The sequence below is a fragment of the Prorops nasuta genome, unplaced genomic scaffold (assembly GCF_024137725.1).
Source record: "Prorops nasuta isolate Cenicafe-Biocafe unplaced genomic scaffold, Cenicafe_Pnas_1.2 PNAS00050, whole genome shotgun sequence".
Classification (NCBI taxonomy): Eukaryota; Metazoa; Arthropoda; class Insecta; order Hymenoptera; family Bethylidae; genus Prorops; species Prorops nasuta.
This window is the reverse complement of record NW_027116847.1, coordinates 668,852-692,257: the sequence shown is the minus strand read 5'-3', so window position 1 is coordinate 692,257 and position 23,406 is coordinate 668,852. Positions and strand designations below refer to the sequence as shown.

Here is a 23,406-nt window from a genome sequence, read left to right as displayed (position 1 = left end):
TGCAGACTAAAGAGAGAGAAAGAGAGAAACAATTTTATCAGAGCTTCCGGTGTATCGTCGATAGCAGCCGAAAGTGCCCTCGAGTCCACCTCGAATCCTTCGTGCATATTTACGTTCTCTAAAAACTCACCCGACAACTACAATAACAAATGTGGAAAATCAAGCGAATAATATTTGTACGATGAGAAGGGAGAAAGTAGAGCAGTATAATAGCTAACGTGTGTGCTGATTAAGTTGGTGAGAAAGTAGAGAATAATTTTACGCACAACGCGAGGAAAGAGGAGAGGAGCCGTCGGGCAAAAGTGCTATATATTTTTCTCGGTAGCGCTGCGTCGGGCGCATGTCACTTGACGAAGGCGGCGCGGGCGGCGAGGAGGTGAGCGAAAGAGTTGGTCGCGAAGTTTCGAGGTGGAGGCATGCAGAGGGAGGTGCAAACGGAGGCTGGTAGATGATTTAGTTTCGAGTTACGGGGCGAGGGAGAGGTCAGCGAACGAGAGAACGGCGTATCCGGCCTGCACGAAGCCACTGGGAAGCAATCGGATATATGGTAGAAAAGAATCGTCAACGTGGATGAAGTAAGCAAGCAAGAAGCCGCTGATGCGACAGAGCTAGTCCTACGAACTCACTCACTCTCTCTCTCTCTCTCCCTCCCTCCCTCCACTCGGCTCCACGCAATTCCCCCCATAAGCTTCCCTTTTACACCTCTCCCCTTACACACTTCGATCACTCGAATCCACGAGATCGTATTCCCGCTCAAACTCGCGCGCTTCTCTCTTCCTCTTCTTATAACACCTCTTCGCTGCTCTCCCATTGTCTACCTTGACCCACAGATAACTCGTATAATGCAAACTCTTTGCTTTCCTATCGCCAGCACAAGCTATTTCCTTACTCATTATCCCACTCGAGAATTTTCCGTAGGTTTAACGGTTTAATTCCAGCGTCCGCTCTGATACAAGGATAGAATTAGAGAAATATTATCCGTGCTAATGTACACGAATTCGCGTAGAAAATTTCTAGATTACCGCGTATTTCGACGAGGATTATCGTTCTCGGAGTAAATAGAGGCACGGAGTAACGAGATACATAGGACATAGCGAGGAAAAGAAGAAAAAGCAGGGGGGTCGAATTACGTCGAACGCGGCAAGATGGGGACGAAGAGGTCAGAGGACGCGAGAGCCACGACGAGATAGTGCCCAACTCTAACTGGTAGGCAATCGGATATATTATGTAAGCAAGAGCTGCGTTGATACGCAGAAGTAGGCATTCAACAACCCTTCCTCTCGTATAAATACCAAACTCTCCTTGCTAACTTAAACACACAGCCGAGTAGGTCAAATTGCCATTGCGTCACGGGCGTTGTGGTCATCTGAAAGTATTTTTCGATCATTGTCGAGTGTGTATATATATATATATATATATATATATATATATAATACGTAAGAAAAATAAACAGGATTTTAATTATAGAGTTTTTAAGGCTATATTTATATATATATATACATAAGGAGCATCACAAGCTACGTATATTTATATACGGTTCGATTAATTTAACTCGTAGCCACGTGCTTAAAATTTTTCGGGAACTCCTTTGAATGAGCGTCTGGTTTTGGCTGAACATTTAGCGGTGCACGCGCGTCTCTCTAGCAACCCCTGCAGACCCAGCAGCAGCAACATCGGCACTCGAGGTGCAGAGCGGCGTATTAAAAGCCAAAAAGAGCTTCGTTTTGTTGCTTGCACATGTAACCGCAGGCCCGATCTCTCCAAAACCACTCAAGACCTTTAAACTTTCTCTCCGTCCTCTTTCTATTTCCATGAAAACTAAAGCTCTCCCTTACATTCCTCCTGTAACTTTCGTTATTATTTTATTTCCTTCTCCATGAATTGAATAAAGTACCAAGCTTTCTTATATGTTCAAGTATTAATATCGAAGTGAATTTAGCCAAGAGATTTCTTATAAGAGAGATGGATGATAAGATAAAATTTTAAACCAAGATCCTACAGGAATTGAATAAGCTACGTAGCGAGCTATTTTTTGCACAACTTTTGTAAATACCGTAATGTTAATTGAGTGAAGAATGCTTTCAAGAAAAGCAGAATGAGTATATTATATGTGGTAAGAAAAAAAAAACGTTGAAACTAGGATCACACTCGAGTGGAGCATGGGAACTAGTCGGTGGATAAATTGACTTTTAGGGGTGAGAATCGAGCATGAAGCAATATAGAATATATCCGACATCTGTATGCAATAGACGTTCAATAACGACGCAAAGAGTCAAGATCGTTTACTTTGAAAGATCGAAGCCCTAAGTTTTTATGTCAGACGGATAAAGAAGTTGACCCGCGTGAACCTTTGCAAGTTGGTGGAAACTCATCTTACCCTCGTCTCAGACTTTATATCATAAACAGAAGTAATTATTCCTGATTGGCACAGCCGAAACATACGGATTAAGGTTCAATGTATTCGTCCTTATCAATAACGAGCCGCGTTAATTATTATTACTACAGGAGACTGCTTGCATATCGAATAATAAACTCTTGCCATATCGGAATATTCTTGAACTTGAGAACTTGCATAAGAGAGCGAAATTCTCCAAGAAATTACTTCTAAAGAATCGAAAACACATTTAGGTGTAAACATTTCGTTATAATTTTAAAAGCTATCGAGAGTGTATATACAATAATGGAGATCGTTATTTATTGTTACCGAGGCTGTCAATGTGTTTCACATAATTGAAAAAACAAACAAGCATGAAAGATTGGGCAATCGAAGAAGGATACAACGAGTATTGATTAAAAGTGTATTGATAAACGAGATATACGTACAATAATATTGTACTAAATGTAATAAGTACGCATGAATGGTATTTGAGATCGTCGAGTCTATATATCTACTCGATGATTAGATACTTCATGTATCGCGGAGGTGTGAAGGTACTGAAATTTTCGTTACAACTCTATCTTTATTTCTGTGCGTATCGCAAGTGTAGACACAACTAGATTAGATCTTGCTTTTACGTAGGTCATGATCAGTGCCAACGAATATCACATATCTTGGAGCATCAGGTGCACCATTTTTCTTCTCGTCATCTGTTTCGCAAAAGGATTGCTTATTTCCGATACTATTATCGACCACAACTTTATATATATGTACTAATATATATTGATTATACCAAAACAATTAGTCGTCTTAAATTTCCCTCTGAAAATCTATGCCAATTTTTTAACAAAGAACTAGATAATTTAGTTATATAGACATTGTGCATTTCTAACAGAAAATAAATTATAATTCCATAAATTTGTGTCGATGTTCGGTTCAATAATACGAAAGAAAGAATCATGGTGTCGTATTGAGATTCGCACTCGAAAGGAGCTATTAAATTGCAGGTCAGCTTTCAGTGACCCTAAACGGTGATAAATCTCAAAGTTGTTTCGATAATCGTCGAGAAATTCGTAAATATGCTTCACCTATCGGGGAGTTTGGTCGGTCGCCTCCCAAGCTTTGCCCAGCAAATTGGGGGAAACTGTAAGGCGATCCACACGGCTCTCCCCCAGTCCCCGACGTAATTTAGTGCTGGCAACAAATTAGTCGCTAACTATGTATCGATGCCATTCTCGAACCACCCACCGTCCGATCTCATATATATATATATATACCTAAACCCATCGCACGAATCCTTTTCTCTTTATTTATGACCTTTGCAATAGGACACGCTTGCCCCACAACTTGTCCATGCTCTTTATCATACCTCCCCCTCCCCCCCCCTCTTCCCCTCTCTAGCCTAGTTCCCCAAAAACTAACCGAGAAATTACTGAAAAATTAAGACAGAAAAAAAACTCGTTCCCTACGAATCTTAGAGTTTTTATCATTGGACGTAAGAAGTTTCGAGCTAAGCATGAGAAAAGCTGTTAGGAACTCTCTCGATCAGATCCCTCGAGCCTATTGGAGGTAAAAAAATAATTTACGAAGCAGGTTGGCAGTGGAGAAAAAAATGGAGAGCCAGATCACCAGGACTAATTTTTTGAGCATAGACTTTAGGGATTAATGTGTACCCCGGCCCACCAGGCCTATATTTGACGATATCCACGCGTGCATTTGGTCGTATGTGTGTCGTTACACGGTTACATATGGATCGCATAGTGTAAGACGAAGGACACGACACACGTTCGGTTTTGAAAAGGAAGCGCCGGCGCTGAACCGTTTCATTCGTATTCGTCCCTTCTGGCGCATATAGACGAACGAACGCACGCTATGCCACGCAACGCAACGCCACGCCACGCCACACCACGCCACGGCGCGAGCGAACAAGAGCTCTATCATCCATCAAAGAGAGCCGCTGCCATCCAGTCTTTTCACGCATACATCATGCACGCTCGTGTTAAAAAATACGAGGACACGCATTAGGCAGGGAAAGGTCCTCCTGAAGGACTTCTCGAGGACTCTGTGCCTCAAGTGTGGCTTCAGCCTCACCACCAGACTCCCATGCGGCTTACCAACAGACTCAAAATCTCCTCTTACAAGTTATTCCCTCGTTTTTCATTCATTTCAAACTGACATAACCACAAATTTTACACTACGCACAACGTCTATATACCCAACCCTCCCATTATTTACCCAATCAGTTTACGTCGCTATCCCCATGTTTATCATCCTCGACACAAAAGCTTGTCGCAGCGACTGATTATTTCTCCAATAACAAAGACAATCGAGCGAGATATTTCGCCTAAATCACGCATCGTCCGATTCACTAATCTCACGCGTGAGAAAACGTAAGAAGTTATGAAAAACATGAAAATAGCCGAGAATAAAACGTCATTCGAACGTATCACCGAAGACGCTGATCACGAGTCAAATATGCCACGGAGGAAAATTCCAAAATTATACACTGGCGTCTTCGCGAAAGAATGATGGATTCTCGATGGTACGTTAAATTATTGAAAATTAAAATATTTTATTGCTATGATGGAAGTTATTTATTCTTTCAGGTCGTGCAAGCAACATCAGTGATAAGCGTAATCAGAATAGTAGGGCTTGATAGAAAATTATAAACTATATAGTCACAATTGAAATACGCCGAAGATGAAAATTTCATAATTACATACTCGCGTTTATCGTAAAATAAATTCTATGGTACATACAATTATTGAAAATACACCTAAATAGTAACGTTGTGTTTCTACCATAGAAAGTATTGCTATTGGGTGATGCAACACCAAGGACTATTAAAATTAGAATAGCTAGAGTTTTCATAGAAAATTTCAGTGATCCAGATCGATACTCACTTGCAGTTAGGCTGTTGGTGGCGTTGAGTTGATGAGGGGCATTTGAGGAAGCGCTATTATTGGTCTGTCGCCTGGTGGGTATGTTGTAAGGGACGATGGCCTCCGTGGACGAGTAACCCGACGGGGTGGTCCACGCAACCGTTTCCGTTGTCGCGCCTATATTGGTGGTGGTCTGTTGCTGCGAGTATGTCGGGCTGTAGCGGAAACTCGGTCTTCCGCCAAAGGGCTGCGAGGAGAATGCAGGTAAAGTCTGGTGAGTCACCGTCCCCGACGACTTGCTGCCGCCGTAATCCTCCGGGACCGAGAGATTCGAGAGACTCGAGCTCATCAGACCTGTAAAAACCAATCTCTGGATATTTATCGGGCGAAGTACCGGTCTGGATCGCGTGTCCTCCAAAAATATTGTCACCCCCCTACCCCCCTTCCCTCACCGTCACCTAAAAGAACCCCATTTAAACTCTCTAAAGGAATTCGGAAGGTCAAATGTGATTTAACGATAGTCTCTGAAATGTTTACACTCAATTTTTATGGAAGTAACGAAGGAAGAGATTGTATGATTACATACTTTTCTACGTAAATATAAACAATAGGAATGTTTAATTGTTGCAAATGTGACTTACCTTGACTGGTCCAAAGCTGCTGGACAGGCGTGGCGAGTTCGGGTTGACTATTAGCCATGTAAGAAGGCAAAGTGTAGGATGGAATGCTGGGTCCTGTACTGGCTCCCAAGGTGCCTACGCTGCCCATCGTACGGTAGAGCGAAGGACTGTAACGCGAGAAATGGAAAATTTCATTGAGGAGAAACTGTGCAAGATGACGGTTGTCCAAACATACTACGCATCGTCCAACTCGAGACTATTAAAACGCTATACACGCCCCTCCTCGTGGGATTTACCGCGCCAGATTGCTTCGACGATCGAACCTGTTCAATATCATCAAGCTGTACCAAATCACACGGACTTTAAAGAAAGAGAGAGAGAGAGAGAGAGAGAGAGAGAGAGCTATAAAAAGCCCTCTAATGAACAAATTATTTAATAAAATTATACAAAGGCGCATTTATCGGAACAAAAGCAGCGTCGAACGATAAGCGATTAAACGGTCTGCCAACGGCAATTAGCCTTCGTCCAACTTATCATTCCTGGAAGTATTCACGGTCGAGTTTTAATTTCCGCTTTCAAACTCTATGCTGTATCACGCGGAGAAGCGAAAGAGCGTGACACGTGTCCGCGCGAAACGTATTACGTACATCGACTGTATAAATTATTGTAGAATGTGCGGAATTAGTCGTGCGTGGGGAAAGTAAGCAGAAAAATGTCGAGAGAGGGAAGACGGGGAAGGGGGGGGGGTGTTCGCAGGAGACCGGAAGTACGGAGTGTTGGTCGAGTTGTCGAATGCGGGCGCGTGCCCGGGTTCCGGAAGTCGCAAGCTCGTTCACGACGATAAAAACCCATAAGCAACCGGGTCCCCTGAAACCATCGACACAACTACTCCATTACCATTAGCAGCACCGTTTCTACCTGACGGGATCTTCGTTCCACGACCACCCGGACTACCTGCCCACGATCCAGAACCTCCTCTCCTCCTCGTTTCGCCATGATTAAGAAGACTCGGAAACTATATAGCCCCACTAGAGAAGCTCTTTGGCTACCACCAACGAATTCTACTCTGTGTGTACACCCATACATTCGTACCGAAAAACGCATTCTTCGCGCGACTATACCCCCTTATTATCTCCACGCGATAGTTCCAAATGCAACCTATTCCAAATACTTCTCCAATCTCTTCTCTACACAAAAGCATTTTTTCTATCCGTTTACCGTAAATTTTCCGGGAGACCGGCGACCACACGGCAAAATCAATCCGGACGGAGCGTTCTTCCGGAATCTTATTGCTCTACCGCGGACGAACTTTTACAATTAAACTGACGCGCCGAGTTATAACAGAAATATAAAACAATACGGAGGAGAGAGAACACTATCTCGACGCGTTAACGTGTCCAGAATCGGGAAAGAATTGACGCGTGAAAGAAACGAAATTACCGCGGTACGTTGTCCAAGATGTCAATACAGATGCGTCCTTGAGAGCCCGCGCAACGTCGCGAGCACGTTCCACTCAGTTTGTACGTGACTCGACACGTTTTTGTGAATGCTCGAGATATTCATCGTGCCCACCAGTAGCCTAGCCTGAAAATTCGTGTCCATCGCGATACACCTCGCGGTGCTCTTTGCGAAAACAATTCCATCCAAACATTCAACTTAATTTTTTACTTCTCGGAACGCTATTGGAAAATGCTCTTTTGCCCCGTTTTCATAGAACAGCGAGGGATTCGAGTGGTTTTCTGGAATTTAGCGAATCATCGGTGTGAGTTTCAGTAGCGCAATGCGTCGAAGCGGAATGGATGACTGTATAGGAGCTATAGCGTCACTGCACGATCGGCGAGGAAAAATTGACGGCGTTTGCGAAAATGGGAAGAAAGAAAAAAGTGCAATTCGACATTAACGAATGCGGAAACGTTGATCGGTAGAGGCGAGTGACTAAGGGGCCATGGAGGGGGAAGGGGGGGGGGAATGATTTTACGCGACTATGGCGAACTTGACACTCGATGAAAGAGGGTCGTGAAGAAGGAAATCCGTGCTGACCGATTTCTCTGTACGTAAACGTTGAGAAAGGTCGGGATACGCCTGTAGTATTGTAATCACCACTCCTGATACAGACGAAAATCATTGTTCTTGTATAAGCTTTAGATAATACTGGGGACGAAGAAGCGATAACTGCAAGATAAAACAATATCAATCGCATCATCGATCGGGAAGCCCTTTTGAGATTAATAAATGAAAAATGTCCAGAATAATTAGCAATACGGAGTAAAGTTGAAAAGGAAGAGCGAGCGCGAGAAGAAATGATGAAAAATCGAAGTAACGTTTGTTTTCCTCTAGAATTGCTGAATTAGACGTTCAACTCGAATAAGTATACATCCTACTTTAATAAAAACAAAAATCCCAGAATAATTATCGTCAAGAGAATGAATCGAAAAAGAGTTGGAGAAGAAGAGCGAGCAAGCCTAGGAGAGAAATGAATGAAAAGTGAAGTAACGGTTGTTGTTGTTGTCTCGGATTGGTTAAGTGGAAATCTACTGGATAGGTACATATACTACTAAGTGCTGCAGTTAGATCTAAGGTGATTCCGGATGTAGAATCAAGGATAGTGGTGGTTGTTGCGAGTGAAGTAGAGATGGGGCTTTGCGGGTGTAGCACTGTAGCAGGTGCAAACGTGTAGCTTGTAAAGCGCTTCGTTCAAGAGGAAATCGCGTTAAGAGGGCACGTGGCCAAGCGGCTGCAATTCCGCGCAGAGTGCAGCCATGCGAGCCAAAGACAACTAATGCGTTTCGTCCAAACTCACCAAACCACCCAACCCTATTGCAACTGCGCAACATCTTTACACGGTCCGAGTGAATGCGAGTGAGGCATGATTAATATATATATACGTATATGTATGTATATTATACAATATAAGGCTATATAAATGGGAAAGGGGGAGGGGAGAATACATACAAGCGAGACTTTACACACGTAGGGGCTCAGAAATTTCAATAATAAACAAATAACCTCGCGCTTTTATTGATACCGGGGAGAAGGGATCAATGGTAAAAAAATATTTGTCCTATGACGTAAGGTAGCGTTCACGAGAATCAAGAGCGGCATTATAGTAAAGCACCCACGTGCGTCTCGTCTGTTATGAGACTGCGTATCCAATACCATTATTGCCTTGCGTACGAGAGCTCAATAGCAGAGCTTAAGTTTCTTCCGAGAATCTAGGCGACTCTTCATGACCGAATCGTAATCTTGATCTGCTGTTTCCTTTGTCAAGGTACCCTTCGTAACGCATATATCGCTAAACTGACCCCAACCAAATTTCACTTGCATATGAAACATTTTTATGCTATTGCCTCATTTTATTATTATTATTGATAAAAGTATTATAATATTATTATGTACCATTGATTATGTATATATATATTTACAATTTTATCGCCGAGTTGTAAGCAGCAATATATATATATATATATATATTGTTCGGCGACGACAGACGTATGGTTGATCAAGATACAATTTAGTATGCTCGTTATTGCCGTTCGAGTGGTTTTCAATGATAAATGCACCAACGGTACAGTAAAGAGCTCGGAAATTCGATTGGGCCTTCATTTTGCTTTACCAGCCTGCTGACTGCTGCTTTGCGAAAGGATGAAGAAAAGAGAGATTCTTCACTTGGCGAGGAATGCAGATTTCGCGAAATCCAATATACAAGAGCTTAATGGCGTCGGGGTTATAGCCCTCCTGGAGTCGTAATATCTGCGAATCCACCGAGCTGATAAAATACTTCTCACGATACTCCGACTGCAGGAGGGTGAAAAACACGAGGGTGTCGTGTGCGACTTACAGATTTTTACAATAATAAGCAGCTATATGAAGGGGAATCAAAATTATTCTCAATTTGTATTTTATTTCTCGTGGTTCCAGTTTCTACCGAACAATTATAACATGGATTAATTGATGCAAAATATTCCATAAAGATTTCCTACAAAATTGAAAACCACTAGCTGAGATAATCGATACGATGGGGCTTATTTATTATGGGTAAAGATATTTTTCGCTGTAGCGTTTCTGATAATCCTGTAGAATGATAGATATGGCTTGCTCTGAAAGATAAAACGAATACCGTTTTTCGTTTGCTTAGTAACATTGCGGGGATCGAAAATATACGGTTATTTTATACGATCAGGGTTAACAAAAATCATTATGGATGATTTCAAATCTCGCAAGAAAGATGCACAAAAATTCGCTAACAAATAATTATCACTGAAATATTGTCACGTAGTATAATTGCAATCGTTGGTATCTACAGGTACTACTGGTCCAGTTGAAAAGAGAAATTTGTAAAAAAAATGAGAGAAGTTATATATTAACAAATATGAATAAACCCTTGTTGGTGTTAAGAAAGCAACCAAATTATCTTATACAGATTTAAATATTCAGTAGAACGAACAAAACACGGTTATAATATTCAGAGGAAAAAAATTAATTTGACAGTCGAAGCAATATCTACCATATCTCACAATGTAAACACTTGCCAAGAGTCTACCCTATTAGCCATCAATCTCTCTATCTTTCTGTATCTCTATCCAGATTACAAGCGTCTGATCACGTAACAGACGCACTGATAAACCTATAGGTATTTATACTTAACGCACCCCTACATTTTTTACATAGACGCCAACGTGAAAACATTTCAATAACGTTTAAGAATAAAACTAATAAAAATAAAATAAAGTTTATAAGAGACTATACGCATTTATACTACTCACTGCATTTTCGTGGATGATGAAACTTGCTGGTAAATGGCAGACTGGACTTTGTTGGATTATTAATTGGAAAAGAGAGAGAGAGAGAGAGAGAGAGGGAGAGATGGATGGGGGTAGGGAGAGACAGATATATAGAGAGAAAGAGAGATAGAAAGCTGCCGGCGTAAAAAAAAGTAGAATAATACGCCGGAGCTGCCCCGTATCTGTCACCAGACAAGCAAGAACTGAGTACTGAGCGCGGATATAATCAGGTAGAGTGCACGAAACGTTGAACCGAATGGCGTTTGGTTGGAGGACCTCGAAGAAGGTGGTCAGGATTTCCCCTCCTGCGCCGAGTTTCCCTCTCCAAGCGTTTTATCGCTTGCGATGTCTGTTCGTCCGTTTAGACCCCTCTCCTTCAGCTTCCCTACGAGCTCTATCCAAGCCCCCCTCTTCACTCTCGACATTTTGCAGACACGTATCCTCCAACGCGCTCTCTTTCTTTCCCCTCTACTCGCCTTTTACCGTCTTACATCCTATACCCCCCCCCCCCTCCCCATTCCTTAACCCTACACGTATCATCGATCATCGCTCTCTGTCTGTAACACACACGCACACTCATGCAAAACGATGCCCCTTTCCATATTTACACTCAAACTGAATCAGATAATCTATTGAAATTTATTTATCGTTATGCTTGCAGCGGTTTCATTCGTTGACTCATGCGAACATGAAAATCGACAAAAACATCACTCTGATCAGATTGTTGGCGTTATGCGCGGTCTGCTCCCGTTTGATTCATAATGATCTTTGAAACTGTGGACGATGGTGCTTCATTTCCTCTATTCCAATTTAATGAGAAGAGGAAAAGATTCGTTGAGGAGAATTTTGATAAAAGTTTGCTCGTTTTATACCACGACATATTTCAATTGACAAATGTTTAGTGCTTTCCTTATGAAATTTATTTAGACGCACTCTCTATCTTACTATTATTCTCAACTATAAGCAAAGTTATACTCGAAGAGGACTCTCACCCCAATTCTGAATTTTGTTTCACGGAATATGTATAATTTTCAATGTTGTAATGTATGCACGAAATTGATGATACAGAAAAATAGGGGGGTGGGGGGGGGGGGAGGAGGTAGACTGCGCAAGGACCCAAAGTGCCTGGTGCAAATGAAATGTCGAAAGCACGTGGCCCATGCAGTTCAGTGCACGCGCGGTCTGCGCACGTGCTTCTTCCGCCAGCTGAGCAGCGCTAAAATCACCCGTTCGATCTACCACTTCCTACAAAACTCCGTTCCAACCATCAAACAGCTATTCTAGCATAATTGCTGCGTGAAATAACATCGATTGCATCATAAAATCAAATAGACGATAAACATTTTTAGCATTATGTTAAAGACAAACAGATTATATATAGAAGAAATTGCGAGGCGAATTCTTTATAAATAAATTCTATTGTTAAATTTTTTGTTGTTTTATTCCTTAAAAATTTGTTTAGTTTACTATTGCAAAACTGGAGATTTGTATCAACGGGGTTGTAAATAAGCGCGTACCGTTCGTTTTCTTTTGCTAGTTGGTGGTATTCTCGGTACTTTTTTTCCAAGAAACCGGGAAAAAATAATAGTCACACGACCACTTTGATTGATCAATAAATTCTTATCACTTGCACAACAAATATGAAAGATATAATTGTATGGAAAATGAAAGAGACTTAAAGAAATTGAAAAGAAGCGATTTATTTTTTAACGAATGAGTCCTTCTGTTTCCGACGACGCGAGTGCAGTTGGAAGTGATTTTGGGGAGCCGAAACGAGCATTAACGTTCGATTCGAAGGTTATGGCTCGTGCCTGGCGCGAAACAACAAACATAGGACGATCTTCGCTTTCACGAGTTGTTAGCATAGGGCCAGGCCAAGTAGGCATCATCGTCTTCCATCGGTTTTGCTTTGTTCCGGTTTTGTATCGCCTACGTACACAAAATCCTGCCAAAGCGCAGTCCTTAAGCCGTTGTGTAAATATTTTTGCGCACTATTGACACGACACATATCAATTTACCAACTCTGTATACACGCATTTCTTTATTATGCATCGCGCGAAGAAGATTCTTAAAAAAGAAAAACTTATCTAGATGCATTCAACGATATATAGAAATCTCTGTAGTACCGTATCATTGAAATATTGACACAATAATTCATAGATAAGAATAACTTTTAAACGTTGCAATTAATTATAAAAATTGGACTCTAACGACACGATTTATGCAAATTCCAGTCAATTATCTTTTCCGGAAAGAGGCATGTACGTTTTACAGGGAACTCATCCTGTTGATAAGCCTGCTATATTAATAAACATACAAGTATCACTTTGGTCGAGTGTCGGAAGGGAGCGTATGAGAAAAAACTGAGCACTGCGCATGGTGTAAAATAGAAATCACTAACCTGGAAAGATTACCGCTGGGTGAGTGAGGGGCAGAAGGGCCCTGCTCGTGTTCCTGATGATGATGCGGCGTACCGGCGGAATGATGATAAAGAGGATCCATGTAGAGCTGATCGGACACTCGATCGGAATCTTGAAGGTTGTGGTTGGTCGGTACAGAGGGAGGTTGCATGGCGGTAAGATGAGTGAAGGATTGAAGTCGACCCTGATCGTTGGGACTGTATCCTCCATCGGTTTGTTGATGATGAGGCGACAAACCTCGATCGTCGTGGGGGCTTCTGCTGGAACCAGGTGAACTTCCGGTTCTGACGGGTGGCGAACCACCACCTGTCGCCCCCGTGCTCGAGCCGGATCGACGAATGGTCGGTAGGTTCAGGTACGGACTTTGCAGCTCGATCATGTGATGATGATGATTGTTGTTGCCAGTTGTGTTCGCAACGCTGGTACTGATGTTTGGAAAGAGGGAAGTGAGAGGGTATTCCGTGCGCGCTCCTCTCATCGCTGCTGCTATTCCACTGACACGGTCATTTTCTTCGTCCGGATCCTGATGATGCGAATGGGGATGATGATGATGCTGCTGCTGCTGATCCTCCAAATGACGGTGAGCGGAGAGAACGGTGTGTTGTTGGACATCCAAGTGCTGCTGATGATGTTCCGTCGTGGTTGGAGAGAGTGTCTCTATGCCGTACCGATGCATCGTGGAGTGAGGCATGTGACTGGCGCTACGGTTTTCCTCTGGCGGGACGGAGACCTCGGTCGAGTGCCGGTTATCCCCTCCTTCGGGAATCGGGACCTCTCTCGTCCCAACTTCTGTGTACTGTACTTGATGCGTAACCGACTGTTGGTGGTGGTGGTGGTGGTGGTGGTGTTGGTGGTGGTGGTGGTGCTGCTGCTGCTGCTGCTGCTGCTCCTGCTGATGGTGGTGTAGGTGTTGAGACTGCTGCTGTTGCTGCGTCTGGTTGTGAGGATGCTGTTGCTGCTCTTGATGATGCTGCTGCTGATGGTATTGGTGGGGATGATGGGGCTGCACGACTTGTTGTCGTTGCTGCTCCTCCCCAATGCCCCCGCCGCCGCCGCCCCCAAATCGAACGGAATCCACCTCCTCCAAGTAACCCCTTTGCAAATATTCACACAAATAATTTCTCTCCTTCCCATTATTTATTTCAATTAAAAAATTCTACGATATCTTACGTTAAACTTTGCAGAAGCTTATCGACTAAAAAGCTGGGAATTTATTAAATAGCACTCCAAGTAAATACTACTTCAATCACGCCTGATCGCGAAGCGCAGACAATTTTGTTTATCGGTATCAATCCGTATCTCTTGGGTGCACTTCAATCTGATACGAATTGATCGTTGTAATTTCGAAATCACTTTTGTAATAATTGTGCACGAGTCTTTCTGCAAGTTTTACGATGACAAGGAGTCGCGTATTTGTCGAGTAAAAACGCGCTATGGGAGTTAGCGGGCTAGCGATGAAGAGTATGGTAGAAGAAGAATGGTCCGATTGGAAAAGAATAGGAGGAGGAATGATGATGGATAGAAGGTAGGTGAGGAAGGTAACGATTTGGAACGATGAGGTGTATATTAATATTGCTGCTTGCCTTTCGTGAATAATGTGCTGAGAAGAGTGGTAGCCTAGTTGTCGGAGGGTATAGGTGGCGCTGGGGTTACCCTCGTGGTCCGCAGAGACAGTCATAATAACCGCTTGAGCTACGCTTGCCTCTACCATGGCGCCATTTTCAATTTCCGGTTGTCCCGCCTCCAGCACGCCCACGCCATCCCCACCTTCCTCGCTACATTCGTATCCCAAATGTTGTTGCTGCTGTTGTTGCTGAGACTCCTCGCGCTCAGCAATATCTTCTGTTTTTAATGCAATTGCACGTTCGTTACCTTCGTCGGGATCCGTCACCTCAGCCGTTGCTTCTCTTTCGACCTGTAGCGAGTGCTCCACGCCCCTTTCCCCATATTCTACGAAAGCTGCAATTACACATATAACAATATTTTTCAATTCTTTTTTTCCCACTCGTATAGTGTTTCATTAAACCAACAACCCTTAGCTACCGATATTTCGTTAAATATATACATAGGTATATACACTTGATACACTCGAAAACGATCGTTAATAATATTCGTTATACTCTTTATTATGATTGTTTTGTTATAGCAATAAATAAGCTTTATATTAACATTACGAATGATGTGTATAGTTGATTAATATTTTTTTTTAATTAATACAATAAACTAACGATTATTTTGTAGATAAGCTGAGTGCAGTGAGTAATTTCGATTACTGCACATATGAGATAATTAAAGATTTAAATTATTACATAATTATTTATATATTTTAATTAAAATGTTAAATATGTGTATGAACGATATAATACTTTTATAATTTTATCTCTAAGATATCTACATATACTGCTAATAGATTTATGAATATCTTCACTCTCATCTCTAGTAATAATAAATATTGCTGTAATTACAAATGTTGTTTTTTAATTACTTAAATATTATACATTGATTAAGAAAATAAATAAATGAGTTTTAACAACTTTGTTGACTTTATGTAACTGAAAGTTGGTTACGAATTTTAATAATAAGACTCATCTCTTCAATGAACATTATTTTCATGGTAATTATATCCTTTTTTCGTTGACTGTATGCGTAACCGTATGACTTTTAAATGCTTTAAATTTTTTTTCTCTCGGATCGGTAATGCGCGATAAATTGGGCTTTGACACCCAGAGTTCAAAGTATAAGAAATTCTTATAATCATCGCGTCATCATCAAATATATTACATGATTTTGTAGCAAGATTTAAGCTGAAAATAATTTTTACAGATACTATTCTGAAATAATATTTGTATAATGGAAGCGAATCAAAAGTTTCGTTACATAATTAGCACATGAGAATCACGTGTAAACTTGTAGAACAAGTAAGGTAATCTAGCAAATCTATTGTTTATATATTTCAAAAAATACAAAAAGTGAGCATTTGAAATTGAGTAATTTTTCTTTCAACCCACCGCGATACCTATCTTATATATATATACATTTACTAATTATTTCATTTTGCTTTCGCGGCGAATTTGAAATTTGGTTGAAGTTATAGCTCGATCGCGCGAAGCGAGTCATCGACGTTGAATTTTCTTGGAAATAACATGTCAGAGTGCGCTCGGTGGGTTTTGAAGAGAGATCGAAGCTTGTACGGCTTTGAGCGAGAGGACAATCGAGATAAGATTGTATCGATCTGACGTGGGTGAGAATCGGTGATTCTTTAAAGATGACACGCAGAACTGTTGCTAGCCAGTGGGTTATAAAAATAACCGCAAACTCTTATCTCTGGCGGTTAGCAGTGGGGTGGCACGCACGCACAAACTCACGCATCTTCGTGGACGAAACGTGCTCGGACACACACAACGACGTTTGCGCGGAAGAAAGATGAACGCTGAAAAATCGGCAGGGAGCAACGGAGAAAAAACGCAACGTTTGGTGAACCGCTCTCCCGCCGAGATGTATATACAGAAAATAATGTTTAATCGCTGAAACGGTCCGCTCGATGAGAGGGATGGAAAACTGCCAACATTTCTGAACATTTGCAATCCTGAAATTAAACTGTTCTATACAAGGACTTTGCAATAAATAGTCGATAAAAGATTATTTTTTGCTGATTTTGAAATTATAATTATTTCTCTGCATATTATAAATAACTAGTGGATTTCTTCTTCAATTAATAATTTATATTGAGAAAAGAATAAACTCGTTTCCTAGAACCGTTGTTGCGCATGTCAGCCCATGATGAGCTCTACAGAGTTGTGCGTTATTATATTTATATTAAAAAATTTTGCTTTAATCAACAAACGGTTAAACGTTTACTATAAAACTTGGCATTCTGATCATCCAGTTTCGTTATTATTCGAGTTCTCGAAGGATATTTCTGAGTAGAAATAAAATTGTGTCGTGTCCGAATGACTTGTTCGATTCGGCAATCGCGCATAGTGATCTAACGTGACGAGCTCTTGAACATGACCAATCGTGACCAATACCGACTGTGCGCATATACACGCGCACAAAAATACATGTATATTAACGGGGATGCGAAAAGATTGGAGAGAAATGCGCATATCGTCACGCGCATCTTATTTTTTGCATGCTCAACGCCTTAAACTCCGCGAAGAGCCGTCGCAACGTTGCGTCGCGTCGTCTCTGGAGGCTCGCAAAAATAATGGATCCTCGCGAATTCCTTCTTCCTCTTCAGGCGGAAGCAGCGAAACGCATGGAGCAATTCGTTCAACGAACCGCGATTGATTTTTCGCGCTTCTTGTCTGGCGCCAATGAAAAAGACGCCTACCGCCTCTGCGCTGCTGATAACCTATCTTTGACCGTAGTATAGTATAGTGTAGTACGAGCACTTGACGTTTACACACATAAAATACAGCACTCATCGAACAGCGTTGCATCAAATGGTTTTTTCTTAATCGGAGAATTCCCACTACCTCCCCCTTTCTTTCTCCCTAATTCCCACGCCAATGCCAAAATTAACACGTATTTACACGCGTATATCGTGCTCGACGAGACACGTATCTCGTAGAGATAGTTTTTTCCATGCACATTTTGAGGTTAGAAACGTGCAGCTCCCCCATCCGGGACCTTATCGAAATTTCCATTGATGCTAAAAATGAGCAACTCTCTCGCTTCACATTGAATCGACCTTCTCATTAACGATACCTAATCGAATTGGTAAGGTCAGGCTCGACCGATTATCTGGCAATATTCGTTGTACACTACTTCGTCGTGAGGTTCGCGAAAAAACATATTTTTTGCGCCAGAGGTCCAAGTACAAAATCAAGCAATGGATTTCTGCTCGGAACGTAAATTAAACTTTGTTTGGCCTCCGGAAAGATTTCGGAGATTCATCGATGTCTCGATTATCTATATATATATATATATATATGTGTGTGTACAATGTGGATGGACGAACGTGATAAGAGAGCTTTGCACTGGGTGATCCTCGTACGTACTGGATTTAACGCGGAGTTATATCGCGAGGCAGATCGACGCGACAGAGCCGCAGAAAATGTCGAAATCCAAACACAAGTATCGCCTCTGACAGTCTTATCAATTTCATTGTTGCTCCGCACCGTCCGAGAGATGCCGAGCCGCGACCCCGATTAATCACTCCACGGGGAAAATATACTAGTACTACATGTACCGGGTGTTAAATTCATTAACTAGTGTCCCAATGACTTAGGAATCTTGGCTTACGAACTCAACTTGTATAGCTCGTATATAAAAAGTATGGAACCTTAGGAATTTTTTGTCTCCTAGTCACGTGGTTGATCTATGTACGCTCAGCCAATAGAAAGTCTCGAATCGTAGAATCTTTTATATGGATTATTTCTGTAATTAGAGATCGAATTGGAAAATTGTAAAAGCGTTTTCTCTTCGGAATTCCTTTCCTTGACTAAATTTATCCGGCTTGCACAATCGAATCAGACACCCTGTATAGTTTATATTTATGTATACAGTAGAGGTTCCTGTAGCTACACGCTTTTGCTTGAGCAATATCCCTCCCACACTTTTAACCTTTCTCTTGTTTTTCTTCTTTTTTCCTTTTCTTGCAAGAAGACGCATGCGAGGCAGAAGAAATTCTCTTATCGCTTTTCTCCGCAGCTTCGACCAAGAATTACAAAGAAGGGAATCAGCGATGCTGCCTCGTATAATCAGTAATGATTGACCCTAAATACGAGAGCCTATCAAACAAAATAAAACGAGATTTATTATTTGCTTGAATTCTGCAATTATAACGATTACGCTTGTCATCGTGTATTGAGCGGTTATTGAAAAAATCAATCACGTGCAATATATTTAGCCAAAAATTTCCACATCTGTATATACAATCGTTAGCTCCTCTAATCCTGAAAATACAGAGTAATCGTCAAATTTGCAAACTACGACGCATCGTAACATTGTTTTGGTTGGTAATGTATCGTTATTTAGACTTTGCCAAAGATTAAAAATAATAACTACTGAAAGGTCGGTTAATTGCGATGCGTCACGACGAATATTTCAATAAACAAGGACATAAGAGATATTTCACTTGAGTCCAGCTACGATTTTCCAGCATATACGTTCGAGAAAAGCCTGAATTTTTTCCAACACGGTTTACCAGAACACCACTTTTAGCGTACCATATTAATGGCCTGGGAAAATATTGAGTCGAGGAGTTTTTGCTCGTAAGGTGCGCGGGGTGTAACGACCAAGTTATCAGGGTAAGAGTCGTTTGCTCTTGCTTGTATATACGTTATACTTTGTACACGTACACTCGACATAAGCACATGCGTAGGATATTTGAAAGGGAGGTATCGTTGAACGGTAGCGAGGTTTGAATTTCAAAGTCACTGAACGAGCGGAAGAGGTTTTGTACATCGGGGGCAGAGGTTGGTCTTATCTAGTCGACCCCACAAAAACACTCACTGTTATCCGCAAAATAAGCGGCCGACAGTATACGTATATATATATATATATATAGCATAGTCCAAGTAAATGTATCATATCGATTCGGTTTACGACCAGATTTTCAGAGATTGAATAGCCCCTTTATCTCGACCACTCTTCTCAATCGGTCCACGAGAATTCGACTCGACAAAAAAACCACCTCGTTAGACCAAATAGGTTCACGTCTCCTTCACTGCAGCCTCTCCCCCAGTGTCAACTGAAAATTCTTTATCTCGACCAACCCCTCCAATCAGTCAACGAGGATTTTCGACTCGACGAAAAATTCACCTCGTCGCGCATAAACCTTGTTTCTTCTCCACCCGTTAACCAAGCTCCACTCTTCCTATAAGATTCAACGAATCTAAAAATTCTCCTCTTCGATGTTTTCCTTTCGATTCCATATTTCATATTTATCAGTATTAAGAGCGTGCGCTCTTGTGAAATAGAAAAGAGAATTTGTTTGAAGAAATATATATATATTCGTATAACGAGCCTATATTTCGGGGTGAAATTAAATGGAGCGTTCGTGATGGTTCGAATCGCCAATACGTCTTTGAACTGTGACCTTACGGGCAGCTGTATAAGAAAATTACGATCGTGATAGCGTTTACTTTGTATGTCAATTTTATTGGCGAATATTCAAATCGAGCCTCGAGCACATTAAGTGTGTGTATAGTATAATATAAAATTATTATTTACGTGGAAATGCACGCGATAATGCTATGCTGCTGTAAATATAAACTCCAAAGACAATACAGAGCGTGCTGTGATGATCTTCGATTGAATGATTTAGTTTTGTTATTTATATATATAAATATATATATATATATATATAGAAGTGCATCGATGAGAATTCGTTTAAATGTATGCTTGATCTGCCTGCACATATTTGCGAGGTAATTTTTAATAGGAGCAGCTCTTGAGGGAACAGACAAATCATTGTGAAAAGGTAAGATGTCCGTTGAGTTAGGTTTAGGTACGCGTGTGTGGACTCTACCTAGTTCCGATAAGAAGAAGGCCAGGTGTATTGTAGCCGCACAAGCACAGTTACAATGCTATATACTAACCAAGTATAAATATGTATGCATATATTATTGCAGAATCTAGTAGAAACTCTTGACGTACTAATAGAAACTTTAAACTCGATATAACATATATATTTGCAAAAATGTAAATATATACGATATTCCAATGAAACTATATATACCATTGAGATGATCGAAGAATGAAGGAATATAATCACTGTTCAGTCAAAAAGCAAAAATAATAGAAAAAAGGAAAAACCTCCAATTTTAGATTATCTCGAATTGGCAGGGTCACGCCACATTGAAGTATAGAAAATATCTGCGAGATTGTGTCCAAGTATTTGCGTTTTCATTAATTAATATCAGTGGCTTGAAATAGAACTGGAAGAATTAGCTAAAATGTAATCCGTGTCTATACTTGTAACGAGAGATTAGCGGAGCGTTTAATTGACCACATGGGATAGATAATATTATGCGTTATTAATATAGCCAGGATTATGTATTATCTGCCATTTGATTACGATAGTCGATTAATAGCGCGGTAGAAAAGCGGCGCGATAGTCCCGAACGATCGAGATTGTGGTATAATTCTTATATTATTACGAGCGATCGTGCGAATGCTGGATCAATTGAATAGCGTAGCGTCGACGCTGTGTCTGCAAGGGCGTCGTTAAAACACGCTCTTCCTAGATTCGATATGTGTATATGTATATATATATTATGCAATTATACGAAGCGTGGAATGATAATTGGTTCTTGGAGGCCCTTGGGTGAAGCCACTGTCGACGACTCGGTGTCTGCCAGAATCCGCCACATCTGGATGCCATTGAATTTATCGTGAAATTATTCTATGAAATTAGCCGATACGACTCTAGCCCATCTCCATTGGCCAGTATAATCATTCCATTATACACAGGGTGTCTCAAAAATGATCTTCAAGACGCAAACCCTAGACAGAAGGATTGATTCTGAGAAGAAAAGCCTTATATTATTATTTTAATAATATGACCAAGAATATACATAAATTGTTATGCAGCTTGGTTAATATTAATAATATTGAAAAGATTTATAAGAGATTTTTGTGGATTTGATAATAATGATAAAAAGAGTTTAATAGCTTTTTTCATATTGCTAATATCTTTCAAGTTTACGTTAAAATTTGTTTAGAATAGTGTATTTTCGTTAAATTGGTAGTCCACGGATAATGTTATGTAACTTGATAAATATTTTAATACGAAAAGAAATCATTAGAGTTTTATATTGGTTATTATCATAAGAAATTATTCTATACTGTTTTTCAATATTGTTTACATTTAAAAAGTTACATGATATTTTTGGTAAGCTCTCTTACCGATTTCAAGAATTGCGCGTAGACAAATCTCTTGACTTAAATTTACTGTAATCTAGCTTGGATGATATTAAAATTATATACAATTCTACAAGGTTTTTTGTCTCAGAGTCGGCTCTTGTATTTAGGGATTGCAAATCTTCACCATCAATCATGAAGCACTCTACTTTATTTGAAAAAGATAGAAATTTATCCATAGGTTAATGGTGGAGCAGTGCAAGGCAAATTATATTGTTTTCCCTCCACTAAAAATTTTAAAAGAATTGATAAAATTCCAAATAGCAGTAAGCTAAAGGGATTCGTCTCTTCTAAACCTAAATTACTTAATAAAATAAAAATTATTTTGTGCAGAAAATCAGCTTGGAGATCCTAGATGCGCAAAAGTCTGATTTTGAGTGGGAGTAATACTAATAATGTATTTATTATTTATACTATATATGTATACAGATATAAACTTCTGTGGTCGTTGCAGATTAGTCTATAGTGACGCGCTCTTAAAAACCCGTAGAAACCTCGTAATCGTACTGCACTATGCGTACTACGAGCTATGATAGTTTGCCTCGAGTAGACATAGGCGATACCGCAATCGACTACGACCCATTCATCTCCTAGAGATAGCCTAATCTGCCGATATTTGCCACAAATTATAACACTCTTGCTAGACTTTTGCGGAATATTTTCATGCAATTCATAATCATCTACTAAAGTTTCAAACCAAATATACGATACAGCGAAAACTTGATTTGAATCAGTGCTGCAAATATAAAAACATCTCTGAAAATACTTTATACGTGTACAAATATATTATTCCGAAAAGAAAAAAAAATAACGTAATTCATTTTTTTAAAAAGTAATAAAATTGCCTTCATATGTTTGCTTTAAATTTTCGGCATAAAAAATCTCTTTTTAAATTATATGTAAGAAATTTTTCATTGGAAAGAATGGGCCAGGGGATGTGTCTGGAAACAATTCATTAAAGGATCACAGTCTGTAGGAATAGCATACAAAGGGAGCTGAACATGCGTCGAACACCTGAAAAAGCTTGAAAAAGACGATTAATGCAAATTGGTAAATCTGTTGGTTGCGACAGCAGTTGGCGGTCTTTGGCAATGGTAAGAATGAATACGTAGGGCGCCTGGGCGCACGAGGACGGAATCCCGAGGGATTGTGCAAGGCAGATTATTTACTTTGCCACGCTCTTTACTCCTCCGGCGAATGGGACAACGGGCAAAGACAAGGATTGCCGAGAGGCCCAGAACCATGAGCCGCGTGCCGTCATAAAATCTACAAATAACCCCGTCGTGTGTTTGCCACAGAATTTAAGACGAGCCCGTCTTGCTTTTAACCACCACCGATCCACAGGATTTTATCGTATACCTCGACAAAAATTTTAAACGAATCATCCTTAGCTGCAGTTTCGTGTGAAACTGATAGCATTAATTGTTATTCCAAAATTATATCAATCTGGAAGAT

At 40.6% G+C, this 23,406-nt stretch overlaps 1 protein-coding gene across 1 annotated transcript in view; it reads right to left on the bottom strand.

The window, feature by feature from the left end:
- LOC136784177 (uncharacterized) overlaps positions 1–23,406 on the bottom strand; it is a 56,763-nt gene that overhangs the window by 6,231 nt on the left and 27,126 nt on the right. Inside the window, exons 2-7 of the mRNA XM_066744694.1 lie at positions 14,664–15,039; positions 14,331–14,398; positions 14,251–14,275; positions 13,062–14,174; positions 5,901–6,046; positions 5,281–5,613 (exon numbers count right to left, since the gene is read on the bottom strand). Coding sequence (XP_066600791.1) covers positions 5,281–5,613; positions 5,901–6,046; positions 13,062–14,174; positions 14,251–14,275; positions 14,331–14,398; positions 14,664–15,039 — 2,061 coding nt within the window. The remainder of the gene's footprint in view (positions 1–5,280; positions 5,614–5,900; positions 6,047–13,061; positions 14,175–14,250; positions 14,276–14,330; positions 14,399–14,663; positions 15,040–23,406) is intronic.